This window comes from Heterodontus francisci, chromosome 7, assembly GCF_036365525.1.
Source record: "Heterodontus francisci isolate sHetFra1 chromosome 7, sHetFra1.hap1, whole genome shotgun sequence".
Lineage (NCBI taxonomy): Eukaryota > Metazoa > Chordata > Chondrichthyes > Heterodontiformes > Heterodontidae > Heterodontus > Heterodontus francisci.
In genome coordinates, this window is record NC_090377.1 from 115,768,673 (window position 1) to 115,785,471 (window position 16,799).

Genomic DNA, 16,799 nt, shown 5'->3' on the forward strand with positions numbered 1-16,799 from the left:
AGGCTCCTTGACACCCATGGGGCCCTAGATTTGGCCGCTTCACCATTTTTCTTTGTGGAAACATGTTTACCCTGAACCCCTTGAATCTCCCCTTTGAATGCCTCCCACTGTTCACACACCATCCTGACTTGGAACTATATCGCCGTTCCTTCACTGTCGCTGGGTCAAAATCCTGGAACTCCCTTCCTAACAGCACTGTGGGTGTACCTACACCACATGCACTGCAGTGGTTCAAGAAGGCAGCTCACCACCACCTTCTCAAGGGCAATTAGGAATGGGCAATAAATGCTGGCCTAGCCAGTGACGCCCACATCCCATGAATGAAAAAAAAATAACTTGATTATAAATTAAATGTTAATCCTGTATAATTTATTGGTTTGGTTACAATTAGAATGTGAACAATGGTGGACATGTAAAGACTCGCTGGTCTATCTAGCCTTTCCCATATTACTGCCATGCCTTGTCCATCACAATATATACACTCCCCACCCCATCCAAAACTATGTGATTTCCTGGGTGAGTTGAGAAACCGGATAAACCCAGGCAATTCAGTGGGGAACATGGAGGAAATTTCTCTCTAAGCCTCTTTGATGATCAAAGCTCGTCCAGGAGCTGGCTCTGGACCTGATGAATGTTACCAGATATTTACCTCTTGTACAAGATCATCTCCATCCCAGGCAGAAACAAGTCCAGGACTCACTTGAAGGAATTCAGTGAATCAGCGTGTGCCGAATGGGACTGCAGCCTGTTCCACAGGTCCATTATTCTCCGGGAGAAGAGCTACCCGCTGACATCAAACCTAGATCTTGCCTTATACAATTTAAAATTGTGGCCTCTGATCCTTCCTAATCTATTTAGAACATAGAACATAGAACAGTACAGCACAGTACAGGCCATTCGGCCCACAATGTTGTGCCGACCCTTTAACCTACTCTAAGATCAAACTACCTGCATACCCTTCATTCTACTATCATCCATGTACCTTTCCAAGAGTCACTTAAATGTCCCTAATGTATCTGCTTCCACTACCACCGCTGGCAGTGCATTCCACGCACCCACCACTCTCTGTGTAAAGAACCTACCTCTGACATCCCCCCTAAACCTACCTCCAATCACCTTAAAATTATGCCCCCTGGTGATAGCCCTTTCCGCCCTGGGAAAATGTCTCTGGCTATCCACACTATCTATGTCTCTCATCATCTTGTACACCTCTATCAAGTCACCTCTCATCCTTCTTCGCTCCAATGAGAAAAGCCCTCACTCCCTCAACCTTTCTTCGTAAGACATGCCCTCCAGTCCAGGCAGCATCCTTGTAAATCTCCTCTGCACCCTCTCTAAAGCTTCCACATCCTTCCAATAATGAGGCGACCAGAACTGAACACAATATTCCAAGTGTGGTCTAACCAGGGCCTTATAGAGCTGCAGCATAACCTCGCGGCTCTTAAACTCAATCCCCCTGTTAATGAAAGCCAACACACCATACGCCTTCTTAACAACCCTATCAACTTGGGTGGCAACTTTGAGCGATCTATGGACGTGGACCCCAAGATCCCTCTGTTCCTCCACACTGCCAAGAATCCTGTCTTTAAGCCTGTATTCTGCATTCAAATTTGACCTTCCAAAATGAATCACTTCACACTTTTCCAGTTTGAACTCCATCTGCCACTTCTCAGCCCAGCTCTGCATCATGTCAATGTCCCGTTGCAACCTACAACAGCCCTCCACACTATCCACAACTCCAGCAACCTTTGTGTCATCGGCAAACTTGCTAACCCAGCCTTCCACTTCCTCATCCAAGTCATTTATAAAAATCACAAAGAGCAGAGGTCCCAGAACAGATCCTTGTGGAACACCACTGGTCACCGAGCTCCAGGCTGAATACTTTCCATCTACTACCACCCCCTGTCTTCTATGGGCCAGCCAATTCTGTATCCAGACAGCCAAATTTCCCTGTATCCCATGCCTCCTTACTTTCTGAAAGAGCCTACCATGGGGAACCTTATCAAACGCCTTGCTGAAATCCATATACACCACATCCACTGCTCTTCCTTCATCAATGTGTTTTGTTACATCCTCAAAGAATTCAATAAGGCTTGTGAGGCATGACCTGCCCCTCACAAAGCCATGCTGTCTGTCTCTAATCAAACTATACTTTTCCAAATAATCATAAATCCTGTCTCTCAGAATCCTCTCCAATAATTTGCCCACCACCGACCGAAGACTGACTGGTCTGTAATTCCCAGGGTTATCCCTATTCCCTTTCTTGAACAAGGGAATAACATTTGCCACCCTCCAATCATCTGGTACTACTCCAGTGGACAGTGAGGACGCAAAGATCATCGCCAAAGGCGGGGCAATCTCCTCCCTCGTTTCCCATAATAACCTTGGGTATATCCCGTCTGGCCCCGGGGACTTATCTGTCCTCATGCCTTTCAAAATTTCCAGCACATCCTCCCTCTTAACATCAACTTGTTCGAGCATATCAGCCTGTTTCACGCTGTCCTCACAAATGACCAGGTCCCTCTCACTAGTGAATACTGAAGCAAAGTATTCATTTAGGACCTCCCCTACCTCCTCTGACTCCAGGCACAAGTTCCCTCCACTATCCCTGATTGGCCCTACCCTTACTCTGGCCATCCTCATGTTCCTCACATAAGTGTAGAACGCCTTGGGATTTTCCTTAATCCTACCCGCCAAGACTTTTTCATGTCCCCTTCTAGCTCTCCTAAGTCCATTCTTCAGTTCCTTCCTGGCAACCTTGTAACCCTCTGGAGCCCTGTCTGATCCTTGCTTCCTCAACCTTAAGTAAGCTTCCTTCTTCCTCTTGACTTGCTGCCCCATATCTCTTGTCATCCAAGGTTCCTTCACCCTTCCATCCCTTCCTTGCCTCATCAGGACAAACCTATCCAGCAGTCGCAGCAAGTGCTCCCTAAACAACCTCCACATTTCTGTCGTGCATTTCCCCGAGAACATCTGTTCCCAATTTATGCTCCCCAGTTCCTGCCTAATAGCATTGTAATTCCCCCTCCCCCAATTAAATATTTTCCCATCCCGTCTGCTCCTGTCCCTCTCCATGACTATAGTAAAGGTCAGGGAGTTGTGATCACTATCACCGAATTGCTCTCCCACCGAGAGATCTGCCACCTGGCCTGGTTCGTTGCAAGCACCAAATCCAACATAGCCTCCCCTCTAGTCGGCCTATCTACATATTGAGTCAGGAAACCTTCCTGGACACACCTGACAAAAACTGCTCCATCCAGACTATTTGCACTAAGGAGGTTCCAATCAATATTAGGGAAGTTGAAGTCACCCATGACAACAACCCTGTTACTTCTGCACCTTTCCAAAATCTGCCTCCCAATCTGTTCCTCCGTGTCTCTTTTGCTACTGGGGGGTCTATAGAAAACTCCCAATAAAGTGACTGCTCCTTTCCTGTTTCTGACTTCCACCCATATTGACTCAGTAGACAAACCCTCCTCGACGACCTCCCTTTCTGCAGCTGTGATACTATCCCTGATTAGCAATGCCACTCCCCCACCTCCTTTACCTCCCTCCCCATTCCTTTTGAAACATCTAAACCCCGGAACATCCAACATCCATTCCTGCCCCTGTGATATCCAAGTCTCCGTAATGGCCACAACATCGTAGCTCCAAGTACTGATCCATGCTCTAAGTTCATCACCCTTATTCCTGACACTTCTTGCATTAAAATAGACACACTTCAACCCATCATACTGGCTGCAACTTTGCCCTGTCAACTGTCTAACCTTCCTCACAGACTCTCTGCACTCTGTATCTGCCTGTTCAACAGCTACCCCATCCACTGATCCGTAGCTTCGGTTCCCATCCCCCTGCCAAACTAGTTTAAACCCTCCCGAAGAGCTCTAGCAAACCTCCCGCCCAGGATATTGGTGCCCCTCCTGTTCAGATGCAACCCGTCCTTCTTGTACAGGTCCCACCTTCCCCAGAAGGTATCCCAATGAGCCACATATCTGAAGCCCTCCCTCCTACACCAGCTCTGTAGCCACGTGTTCAGCTGCACTCGCTCTCTGTTTCTAGCCTCACTAGCACGTGGCACCGGTATCAATCCTGAGATTACTATCCTGCTCGTCCTGTCTTTTAGCTTCTATCCTAACTCCCTATATTCACTTTTCAGTTCCTCATCCCTTTTCCTAGCTATGTCATTGGTACCGATGTGTACCACGACTTCTGGCTGCTCCCCCTCCCCCTCAAGAATCCTGTGGACTCGTTCCGAGACATCCCTGACCCTGGCACCCTGTAGGCAATATACCATCTGGGAGTCTCGTTCGCGACCACAGAATCTCCTGTCTGTTCCTCTAACCATTGAATCTCGTATCACTATCGCTCTCCTATTCTCCCCCCTTCCCTTCTGAGCCACAGAGCCAGGCTCAGTGCCAGAGACCTGGCCGCTGTGGCTTTCCCCTGGTAGACTGTCCCCCACAACCGTATCCAAAACGGTATACTTATTATTGAGGGGAACGGCCACAGGGGATCCCTGCACTGTCTGCCTATTCCCTTTCCCTCCCCTGACGATCACCCAGCTACCTTTATCCTGTAACTTAGGTGTCACTACTTCCCTATAACTGCTCTCTATCACCCCCTCAGCCTCCTGAATGATCCGAAGTTCATCCAGCTCCAGCTCCACTTCCCTAACGCGGTCTGTGAAGAGCTGGAGTTGGGTGCACTTCTCACAGGTGAAGTCAGCAGGGACACAAGTGGTGACCCTTACCTCCCACATCCTGCAAGAGGAGCATGCAACTGCCCTAGCTTCCATCCCCTCTGCTCTAAATTGACAAAAGAGATTTTAAAAAAAAGGAAAAACCTTACCTTACCAAACCCTCCACACAAGAGTCCTTTTTTTTGGTTAGAGGAGGAGGTTGGGTGGGAGACACTACACTACACGTGTCTCGGGTTTAGCCACTGCCCGAATATATAAGTTCACTTACCCAGCAGTCCCCATGTCCGCGTCCGCCAAATCCCAAGGTATGTATTTTAAATCTCCACTTACCTTCCCGGCTGCCCCCTGGCTCGTACTCTCTCCGGCTCCGCTGCTCCAAACAGGAAACAAACTGTCCACTCAAACACAATCTAATTCTTTTATCATCTTATCAACCTTAAATCAATTCAGCCCAAGGTCTACACTTCTCTAAAGTGTGGAGTCCATTTACTTGCTATTCCCAACCCCAATCCTGGGTAAGTAAGATGCTTTAGATCTTGAGATCTCTGCACCCTTTCCAAAGCCTCAATATCACCATTTAGAAAGCATTCTGATCTCCCAAAGTGGAAGATGTAAGTACACAGAAATCAATTTGCCACATTTTTGCCAATCAATATCTTTTTTTGTAATTTTATGCTTACAAAGATGCCTGTCTTTGTGCCAAACTTGGATGTGACTCTCTATCCCATCATCTAAGTCGTTAATAAATATGATGAATAGTTGAGGCCTCAACACAGATCCCTTTTGTATTTGAAGTGAATTAATATTTGATACGGGAGAAAAATAGATTATTGGGAAGGAGCAGAGGAGTAGGGTTAATTGGATAGTTCTTTCAAAGAGCCAGGATAGGAATGATGGGCTGAATGGCCTCCTTCTTTGCTGTGAAATTCTATTGTCCTATGTCGGTTACTCCTGTCAGAAACTCCTATTTTCTGTATGCCTTTATCATGGAAGAATTCATGGGCTGAATTTTATGGAGCTGTCTGGGGTTCCGACGCCTGGACCAAAAGGTGAGGGGAGCCTGCTGCATTCCTTTGTAGACAACCCCAGCTCTATTTAACAGCATTCAGGCAATTAACTGCCCAGCGACATGATTCCTATTCCTTTAAAGGCTGGGATCTTGCTTCCCAGAGCTGTTGGCCAATCAGAGGGCCGGCAGCTCAGTTGTATCTGCATCTCCACTGGGAGCGATGACCACTGTCCTAAGTACAAGAGGCCTGGGACCAGGGCCATCCCTGGAGCACTGGACCACAGCAAAGTGCTGTGGAGTCACCGGGCCAATCCGGCAGACACTAGCTGAGGTGGGGGGATGTGGGGTGGGTGATTGTTGAGCATGGGGGGCTGTTAACAGAGGGACGGCCTTTGTCACGAGGGGCCCTCCATCGGCCACAGATTGCCATGTTTTACTGGGCGACCTCCCTCCATGGCAGCGCTCCCACCAGCCACTGGTAAAATACCAGCAGAGGTGGGGAGAGGCCCTTAAGTGGCCATTAATTGGCTACTTAAGAGCCTCAATTGGTCTCTGGGTGGAAAGGCCATCTTCGCCCTTTTCTGTCCCTGACAATATAGTATGCCGATCGGCACTCCAACTGCCGCTTTCTGGTGCGATTTTACGAGAACACCCCCCACCCCCCCCACCACAATCCTGTCTCCCAGGGCTCATAAAATTCCAGCGCACATCTGGGACACTAGATGTCATTGGGAAATTCATTTAAAATTGCAGAGATACTGAAGCTGTTGTATTCCTGTGATTCACTCGACAGAGTGGGCCTCGCGGAGGAGCTGGAGTTTGAGGATGGTACCGTTGACCTGGTGACAGTGGGAGCAGCAGCACATTGGTTTGATATGGAGAAGTTTATAAAGGAGGTTGACAGGATTCTAAAACCCAAAGGATGTATAGCTCTCTATTGCTACAGAGTTCCCCATGTGTTACATAACGACGACTGTTCTGAGGATCCGAACCAGATTGTTCAAGACGTAAGTAAAATGAAAGGAACAGAGGCTTGCATTGATATAGTGACTTTCACAACATCAGTACATTCCAAAGTGCTTTTTAGTCAATGAAGTGTTATCATTGTTGTAATGTAGCAGCCAATTTGCACACAGCAAGCTCCCACAAGCATGATAATGACCAGATAATCTGTTTTAATGATGTTGGTTGAGGGATAAATATTGGCCACGGCTCCCTGGAGAACTCACCAACCTCAAGATAGTATAATAGGAACATTTTTACTCAACTGCAAAGACAGACAGAGGGCCTTGTTTCAACATTTCATCTGAAAGACAGCAGCTCCAACAGTGCAGCACTCCCTCAATGCTGGACTGGAATGCCAGTTCTAGATATTTGTGCTCAAGTATCTGGAATGGGGCTTGAACCCACAACCTTCTGACTTCATGTTAAGATTACAATCAGCTGAGTCATGGCTGATGTAGGAGGCTTAGTAGTGTTAAGAGTTTTGTTTTTTTATTAAAAAAACTAGGAGATCTGTGTGCCTTTAAGACTGAAACAAAGACTGTGAACAGTGACTGTATGTTGACATTTGGTGTCTGGAATGCAGGCTGCAAGCCAATTTGTGTCCAAGCAACAGGAAGATTTTACGACAGTCTTATGGCTTCTGTAGAAAGACTTTAGTTTCAGTTCTGCAGAGGGAAACAGAACAGAACTGAAATCTCAAGAAAGTTTCCACTGTTGGACTGCTACTTTAAAATTTAAATAGGCCTGTTGCTACAATCTGTTGCTGAAAGATTTGTGTGAGGCCTGCTGAAGATGAACTACCTTGAACGCCAACTCACCGTAGACTGTTCATTAATTTCACCTCGAGAGATATCGAGTGATATCTGACTGTTCAACTCTGGGACACCTCACTGATCCAGAAAATACTACCAGAAGACACAGCCCAGCTATTTAATTATTTCTAAGAAACTGTCCTCAAGTCAATATTTCGGTTTTCCTCGGTTAACCGATTTTTGAATATATGTGTGTGCACGAGGGTTAAGAAGATTAAGGAGTTATAAAATCTCATCATACAAATAGGTTCATCTCATTATGGTTTAAAACTTGGTTTATTAATAAATAGTTAATTTTGTTGTTGTTTAAAGAAACCTGGTTTGGCGTGCTTTATTCTGGGGATGAATAAAGTGATTAATTTGGCTATTTTCTGGTCGGTGGGAACTTTACTAATATGCTGCGTCCTGTGGAGTAGTGGGTCTGAATTAACAGTGCATTACTCCCACCTTGGTCATAACAGTAGCCTAACTAATTTCTACTCAAACAGAAAATTGTTCTCAATGCTGTAAAGATGAAAGTACATATTGTACAATGTGCATTTAATTTATATTTAAGAATTGGCTGGAGGACTTGGTTGTTTGTATTGGATCCAACCCAACTGGGAGTGCTAAATATGGTTGTGTAGGGACAATTTATTCTTTTTCTAAGCCAAGTACTTGTACCTTGATTTGGACACAAGATAAATGTCCACCTATAATCTTCTTCTTCTTCTTCTTCTTTGGCCTCCTTGCCTCGAGACACAATGGGTAAGCACCTAGAGGTGGTCAGTGGTTTGTGAAGCAGCGCCTGGAATGGCTATAAAGGCCAATACTAGAGTGATAGACTCTTCCACAGGCACTGCAGATAAAATTGGTTGTTGGGGCTGTTACACAGTTGGCTCTCTCCTTGCTCTTCTGTCTTTTTTCCTGCCAACTGATAAGTCTCTTCGACTCGCCACTCTTTAGCCCTGCCTTTATGGCTGTCCACCAGGTCTGGCAATCACTGGCAACTAACTCCCAAGACTTGTGGTCAATATCACAAGACTTCATGTCTTTAGACATCTTTAAAGCGGAGACATGGACGGCCAGTGGGTCTGATACTCGTGACGAGCTCGCTGTACAATGCGTCCTTGGGGATCCTGCCAGCTTCCATGCGGCTCACATGGCCAAGCCATCTCAAGCACCGCTGGCTCAGTAGAGTGTATATGCTGGGGATGTTGGGCACCTCGAGGACTTCTTCGTTGGAGATATGGTCCTGCCACCTGATGCCAAGGATTCTGTGGAGGCAGCGAAGATGGAATGAATTGAGACGTCGCTCTTGGCTGACATGTTGTCCAGGCCTCGCTGCCATAAAGCAAGGTTGAGGACACAGGCTTGATACACTCGGACTTTTGTGTTCTGTGTCAGTGCGCCATTTTCCCACAGTCTCTTGGCCAGACTGGACATAGCAGCGGACGCCTTTCCCATGCTCTTGTTGATTTCTGCATCGAGAGACAGATTACTGGTGATAGTTGAGCCTCAGTAGGTGAACTCTTGAACCACTTCCAGAGTGTGGTCGCTGATATTGATGGATGGAGCATTTCTGCCATCCTGTCCCATGATGCTCCACCTATAATATTGCATTGATTATTCCTCAATCAGACTTGTTTCCCAAGGTAATGTAAGCTTGAGGGACACTTTCATACATACTACTGTTCTTTTAGAAACCTTTTACAATTTCACGAAAATTAACAAAGGACAATTTGATGAAGGTCTCTAATCCAAGTGTGGAGCCCTGTGTGGGTGAAATTGGGCACACAATGCATTCTTGACTCAGAGAATGATAACTAAATGATTCCTATTGTACATAGATGATAACCTAAATGACAAAGAAAGGTATTTTCTTTACTTATTGAAACCCTTGTAAACCTCACATCACATTTAGATATTATACATTCCTCCATGATGGTGAAATCTTTGTGGTTAAAAGTGCCAACCTCCTCCCAGTTGCAGTAGGTTGGATCTCCCAGACCTTTCTCAAAATCAATGTCATTTTTGCTCACTTCTCCAAGGACTTTCGACCTGGACGTCGTGAATAAGGTGATTCCTGGGGATCCTGCTGGTCTTTTCCTTCTCCACAAACTTCAATTTCCAAAACAGGTTCAAGTCTTCGCAGCCTTTTGTTTTTTCAATTTTTCCTGAGAGCAGGTATACCCTCTCTCTCTCTTTCTCTCTCGCTCTCTGTCTTGGGGCTGCCAATGCTGGTTGTCTTCCTCTCTTACAACCTCCCTCACTCTGCCACTGCTGGTTTCCTTTCTTACAGCCCGTCTGCCTTCATAAAATCTGTTAAATTTATGTGGATTCAAAAGTCAATAGCCCATTGTCCATTTCCAATATGTAAAGTCCACAAGTCTGGCTTCAGCAACACCACCTGGGCTTTTCATTGTTTTCAGGAGTTAGCAGCTGCCATGCACATTTACATCCTCAGAATCACTGACTCCTTGTTTTAGGATACTAAAGTTTGGGAGGGTAAAACCCATTGTTTTTCAGGTGTTATGCCCCTGCAGACCCTGCTTTTCAAAGTAAGTCTTTACTCTGTGTTCTTTGTTATCCTGGTAACCAAGATTTCTGTCTTGTCTTTCAGTAGAGTTGATGTAAGATCACCTGACTTCTCTGACTCCAGTTTAAACTTTTAAAAATCACAGTTTTTAAAACATAATATTGTTACACCATGAATGAATGAAAGAAATCTCTTCAAATGTTTTGGTGTCAAATTTTGTTTGGTGCTCCTGCGAAGAGCCTTCGGAGGTTTGACCATATGAAAGGTGCTATATAAATGCAAATGGTCACTTTTTTAAAATTCATTCATGGGATGTGGGTGTTGCTGGCCAGGCCAGCAGTTATTGCCCATCCCTAATTGCTCTTGAGAAGGTGGTGGTGAGCTGCCTTCTTGAACCGCTGCAGTCCATTTGGGGTAGGTATCCCCACAGTGCTGTTAGGAAGGGAGTTCCAGGATTTTGACCCAGTGACAGTGAAGGAACGGCGATATAGTTCCAAGTCAGGATGTTGTGTGACTTGGAGGGGAACTTGCAGGTGGTGGTGTTCCCATGCATTTGCTGCCCTTGTCCTTCTAGTTGGTAGACGTAGCAGGTTTGGAAGGTACTGTCTAAGGAGCCTTGGTGAGTTGTTGCAGTGCATCTTTTAGATGGTATAGACAACTGCCACTGTGCGTCAGTGGTGGAGGGAGTGAATGTTTGTAGATGGGGTGCCAATCAAGTGGGCTGCTTTGTCCTGGATGGTGTCGAGCTTCTTGAGTGTTGTTGAAGCTGCACCCATCAGGCAAGTGGAGAGTATTCCATCACACTGCTGACTTGTGCCCTGTAGATGGTGGACAGGCTTTGGGGAGTCAGGAGGTGAGTTACTCGCCTCAGGATTCCTCGCCTCTGACCTGCTCTTGTAGCCACGTTATTTATATGGCTACTCCAGTTCAGTTTCTGGTCAATGATAGCCCCTAAGATGTTGATAGTGGGGGATTCAGCGATGATAATGCCATTGAATGTCAAGGGGAGATGGTTAGATTCTCTCTTGTTGGAGATTGTCATTGCCTGGCACTTGTGTGGCGCGAATGTTACTTGCCACTTATCAGCCCAAGCCTAGATATTGTCCAGGTCTTGCTGCATTTCTACACGGACTGCTTCAGTATCTGAGGAGTCATGAATGGTGCTGAACATTGTGCAATCATCAGCGAACATCCCCACTTCTGAACTTATGATTGAAGGAAGGTCATTGATGAAGCAGCTGTAGATGGTTGGGCCTAGGACACTACCCTGAGGAACTCCTGCAGTGATGTCCTGGAACTGAGATGATTGACCTCCAACAACCACAACCATCTTCCTTTGCGCTAGGTATGACTCCAGCCGGCGGAGGGTTTTCCCCCTGATTCCCATTGAATTCAGTTTTGCTAGGGCTCCTTGATGCCATGCTCGGTCAAATGCTGCCCTGATGTCACGGGCAGTCACTCTCACCTCACCTCTTGAGTTCAGCTCTTCTGTCCATGTTTGAACCAAGGCTGTAATGAGGTCAGGAGCTGAGTGGCCCTGGCGGAACCAAAACTGATGATCACTGAGCAGGTTATTGCGAAGCAAGTTCCGCTTGATGGCACTGTTGATGACACCTTCCATCACTTTATTGATGGTTGAGACTAGGCTGATGGGGCGGTAATTGTCCTGGTTGGCCTTGTCCTGCTTTTTGTGTACAGGACATACCTGGGCAATTTTCCTCATTGAAGGGTAGATCCCAGTGTTGTAGCTGTACCAGAACAGCTTGGCTAGGGGCGCAGCAAGTTCTGGAACACAGGTCTTCAGTACTATTGCCAGTATCTTGTCAGGGCCCATAGCTTTTGCAGTATTCAGTGCCTTCAGTCGTTCCTTGATATCACGCGGAGTGAATCGAATTGGCTGATGTCTGGCATCTGTGATGCTGGGGACTTCAGGAGGAGGCCGAGATGGACCATTAACTCGGCACTTCTGGCTGAAGATTGTTGCAAATGCTTCAGCCTTATCGTTCGCATTGATGTGCTGGGCTCCCCCATCATTGAGGATGAGGATATTTGTGGAGCCACCTCCTCCAGTTAGTTGTTTAATTGTCCACCACCATTCACGGCTGGATGTGGCAGGACTGCAGAGCTTAGATCTGATCCGTTGGTTATGGGATCGCTCAGCTCTGTCTATCGCATGCTACTTACGCAGTTTGGCACGCAGATAGTCCTGTGTTATAGCTTCACCAGGTTGACACCTCATTTTGAGGAATGCCTGGTGCTGCTCCTGGCATGCCCTCCTGCACTCTCCGTTGAACCAGGGTTGGTCTCCTGGCTTGATGGTAATGGTAGAGTGGGGGATATGCCGGGCCATGAGGTTACAGATTGTGGTTGAGTACAATTCTGTTGCTGATGGCCCACAGCGCCTCATGGATGCCCAGTTTTGCATTGCTAGATCTGTGCGCAATCTATCCCATTTAGCACAGTAGTAGTGCCACATAACATGATAGAGGGTATCCTCAATGCGAAGGCGGGACTTCATCTCCACAAGGACTGTGCGGTGGTCACTCCGACCAATACTGTGATTGACAGATGCATCTGTGGCAGGCAGATTGGTGGGACAGGACATACCCGGGGATGGTGATGGCAGTGTCTGGGACATTGTATTTCAGGTATGATTCCGTGAATATGACTATGTTAGGCTGTTGCTTGACTAGTCTGTGGGACAGCTCTCCCAACTTTGACACAAGCCCCCAGATGTTAGTAAGGAGGACTTTGCAAGGTTGACAGGGCTGGGTTTGCCGTTGTCGGTGCCGGGTGGTCCATCCGGTTTCATTCCTTTTTATTGACTTTGTAGCGGTTAGATACAACTGAGTGGTTTGCTGGGCTATTTCAGTGGACATGTAAGAGTCAACCACATTGCTGTGGGTCTGGAGTCACATGTAGGCCAGACCAGGTAAGGACAGCAGATTTCCTTCCCTAAAGGACATTAGTGAACCAGATGGGTTTTTACAACAATCGACGATGGTTTCATGGTCATCATTAGACTAGCTTTTTAAATTCCAGATTGATTAATTGAATTCAAATTCCACCTTCTGCTGCGGTGGGATTTGAACCCATGTCCCCAGAACAAACCCTGGGTCTCTGGGTTACAAGTCCAGTGACAATACCACTACGCCACCACCTCCCGCTATTGTTGTTGTCTAACTGCATTCCAGTGCTGCACCTGTTTCCAGTGGTAACACAACTTCCAACACTTCATGTGTCACAAAAGTGATTTTACTGTGATTAAAAATATGTTCAAAGAAGAAAAGTGAAAAATTATCTCCCTTGTAACTTCTCCATGGGTTCTACAGCTCACAGTATATTTTGTTTGTGCAAGCTTGGCCTCAGGAGAAAACTAACGAATGTCCATTGAGTACCTTTAATTTGGCACTTGTCTGGAAACTACAACCCTTCTTCCTGATTTGTTCACACGTACCCAGAATCTGGGAGACTCCATTTACTCTCTCTGTAACCTACAACCTGTAACCTTTAATAAAAGCAAAATACTGTGGATTCTGGAAATCTGAAATAAAAACAAGAAATGCTGGAAATACTCAGCAGGTCTGGCAGCATCTGTGGAGAGAGAAGCAGAGTTAACGTTTCAGGTCAGTGTCCCTTCTTCAGAACTGACAAATATTGGAAATGTGAAAGGTTATAAGCAAGTAAAGTGGGGGTGGGACAAGAGATAACAAGGAGATTGTCCGATCTACACCTTCTCCTTTGTTATCTCTTGCCCCAGCCCCGCTTTACTTGCTTATAACCTTTCACATTTCCAATATTTGGCAGTTCTCAAGAAGGGTCACTGACCTGAAACGATAACTCTGCTTCTCTCTCCACAGATGCTGCCAGACCTGCTGTAACCTTTAACCTCTACTTTGATAAGAGGGTGACTTTCATTCCGAGCAGGGGCAAATTTCTTTCCTGCACCTCCTGTAGCACAACCTCCAAAGAGAGGATTTTCCCACATCCCTCCATTGCATTTTTCAGCACAGTGACTGTCCAGGCGACAGGAAAGAAAAAGATCATGTGTGCTCAATAGCAAGCAGCAGCACTTTAAGTGCTGCTGCCTGATTGGATTTTCTGCCTTTCAGCTAAGCTGGCCAGGTTTACTGTGCACAAACAAGACAAGCTATTAAAGTTAGGAGGACGGGCTAACATCCCAACTCCAGCAAGGCCAAGCCACCTGGTGACCACTGCGAAGCTGCCTAGGCCATGAATACTGACAGCCTGATTCTGCGATGTTGCGGCTCAGTGTCCGATGGAAGTGGTTTTATTGCAGTCGCTGTATCTGGGCTTCCTATGAACAAATTGTTTTTAATAAGAGTTTAATTTGAGCATGTTTGAACACACAGTATCGCAATACAAATCAGACCTATCATGCAATGTGTTAATTCTTGTTATTGTACCTTCTATTTGTAGCTGTTCACAACTCTAACCCCCTGTGTGAGTAAAAGAACGAAAATTATATGGAATGAATACAAGGAGATATTTGATGCTATCACTTTCCCTGACAAAGAGAGGTAAATGTATAACACATATTTGTAATTATACACCAACTTCTAAAATCATTATCAATGAAATCATATTGTTTCGTATTATTGTGCCTGGATTCTGTCTGGGGGAATAGTATTAGATTTAACATTAACTGTGATATGATACTTCTGGCAGCAATCTGAGACTTACGGACATTAGTAGGTCGAGAATGATGATAGAGTGGTTACAGCACAGAAGGAGGCCATTTGGTCAGTTGAGTCCTTTACTGGAGTCTAAGACTTTCTCTGGAATGCTACTAATACAAACCCAACAAAGCAACAATGTCCTCCCTTACTTTATTCTTTCCAGTGCTCTCCTTCCCTGTTTTATTTACATTTAGGTTGCTTTACATTACTTGTGGATTCCTCCCCACCATCTTACTATCTTAAAGCCTTTGCAACCACTGCCCCCACCCCACCCCTCTATTTACCCTTTCCTCTATGACACGGGTCCCATCCCAGTTCAGATAGAGCCCGTCCCATCGGTAAAGCTCCTTCCTGGTGCCAGTGTCCCATGAAAAAGAATCCCTCTTTCCCACACTGGCCCTTTAGCCATGTGTTAATTCTCCTGATCTGTCTGCTCCTGTGGCAAGATGTATATGACTCAGGAAATAATCCAGGGATTATTACCCTCAAGGTCCTGCTTATTAATTTAGAGCCTAATTCCTCATACTCTTGCAGCAGGATCTCATTCCTGTTCCTAATTATGTTGTTTGTTCCAAAATGGACCACGACAATTGGATTTACCCCCTCCCTTTCCCAGTTCCTCTCCAGTTGCTGTGAGATATCCCTTACCCTCACACCGGGTAGACAACACACCCTTTGGGATTCTCGTTCTTGGCTGCCGAGGACTCTATCCCCCTAATTATAAACATATGATCACATTTCTACTCTGCTCTTCCCCGTCTTGGACAGCTTTCTGAGCCACTGTGCCCTGGTCTGCATTGTGGCTGTTCACCCTGCAGTCTTTCTCTTTGTCCTCACAGGTAGTGAGTACCTTGTACCTCTTGGATAGGACCAGTGTCACGGGAGCTCCTTCTCAACCTCTCCTAAATCCCAGCTACCCGGCTCCCTATCAGTCACAGCCTCTCTTTCCTGAACCTGTGTTTTCCTCTCGGATGTGACTCTATTCTGGATAAAACTGTCCAGAATTTCCTCTCCCTCCCTTATGTGTTTACGAATTGTACTCTGAGCCAGAGATGGAGACATCTTCTGCAGACGTGTTTTCCTAGGACAGTCTCACCGTTCACCAACTCCCAGATTTGGCAGCCCAGACACACAGTCTGGTCTGCCATATCTTACACTCGCCTAGTTTTATTTTTTTAATGAGTTAAAGTTTTTATTTAATGATTATTTGTAGTTTTATTAATTAGTTTAACTAGCTAAGCTATGAATATATTGCAGTACTTGATAGATTCCCGGTCCCAGTTTAAACCATTGGTCAAATTTAGGCAATAAAAACTTTAATACTCACCAACCAATCATCTACCTGTCCTCTGACATCACTCCTTGAATAGTTGTTGTTGATTTGTTCTGGCAGTGCGATCGGGCGCTCTCTCTTTCTCTCTCTCTCTCTCTCTCTCTCTCTCTCACTCTCTCTCTATCTCTCTCTCTCTCTCTCTTTCTCTCTCTTTCTCTCTCTCTCTCTCTCTCTCTCTCTGCCTCTGCTTTATCCCTGCCGTGCTCTCAGACCTTCCACAGTTTTCACAGTGCTCACTTGCTCACTATCTCTCTCTCTGCCCCTCTCTCTCTCCCTCTCTCTCTCCACCATTACTTTATATCCGCTGTGCTCTTGGACCTCATAACTGAAGTCCCTCAACCCTGGAAACAGTCTTCTAAATTTTTTCTGAACCCTCTGTAAAGCTTTCACATCCTTCCTAAAGTGCAATGTCCAGAACTGGACTCAATACTCCAGCGCTGGCCCATCTGTGTCAAAGTGTGTGTAGTCTCTGCCCTCTTGAAAAGGGCATCCGTGAACTGCCTAATGGCCTAATGAGATGCAAACTGCGAGAGGTCCACAGCTGATCCCGGGAATGACCTGGTTGCATAGAAGTTGAGAGCACCCGAGACCTAGACGGCTGTAGGGTAGGAGACTGTCATGGGGGCCACGAGGCCTCAGGTTATTGTGGATCAGATCTGCCTGGATAGGTGCAGCCTCCTACAGCACTGGCGCTCTGTCATTTCCAGATAGTTCACTCTGGGA

At 46.1% G+C, this 16,799-nt stretch overlaps 1 protein-coding gene across 6 annotated transcripts in view; it reads left to right on the forward strand.

Moving 5' to 3' along the window:
• The window catches only part of LOC137372257 (putative methyltransferase DDB_G0268948), a 48,445-nt gene that overhangs the window by 21,366 nt on the left and 10,280 nt on the right, over nt 1–16,799 (forward strand). For all 6 annotated transcript variants that reach the window (XM_068035962.1, XM_068035965.1, XM_068035963.1 and 3 more), the window contains 2 exons: nt 6,502–6,715; nt 14,484–14,584. In XM_068035962.1, the coding sequence (XP_067892063.1) occupies nt 6,502–6,715; nt 14,484–14,584 (315 nt within the window). The remainder of the gene's footprint in view (nt 1–6,501; nt 6,716–14,483; nt 14,585–16,799) is intronic.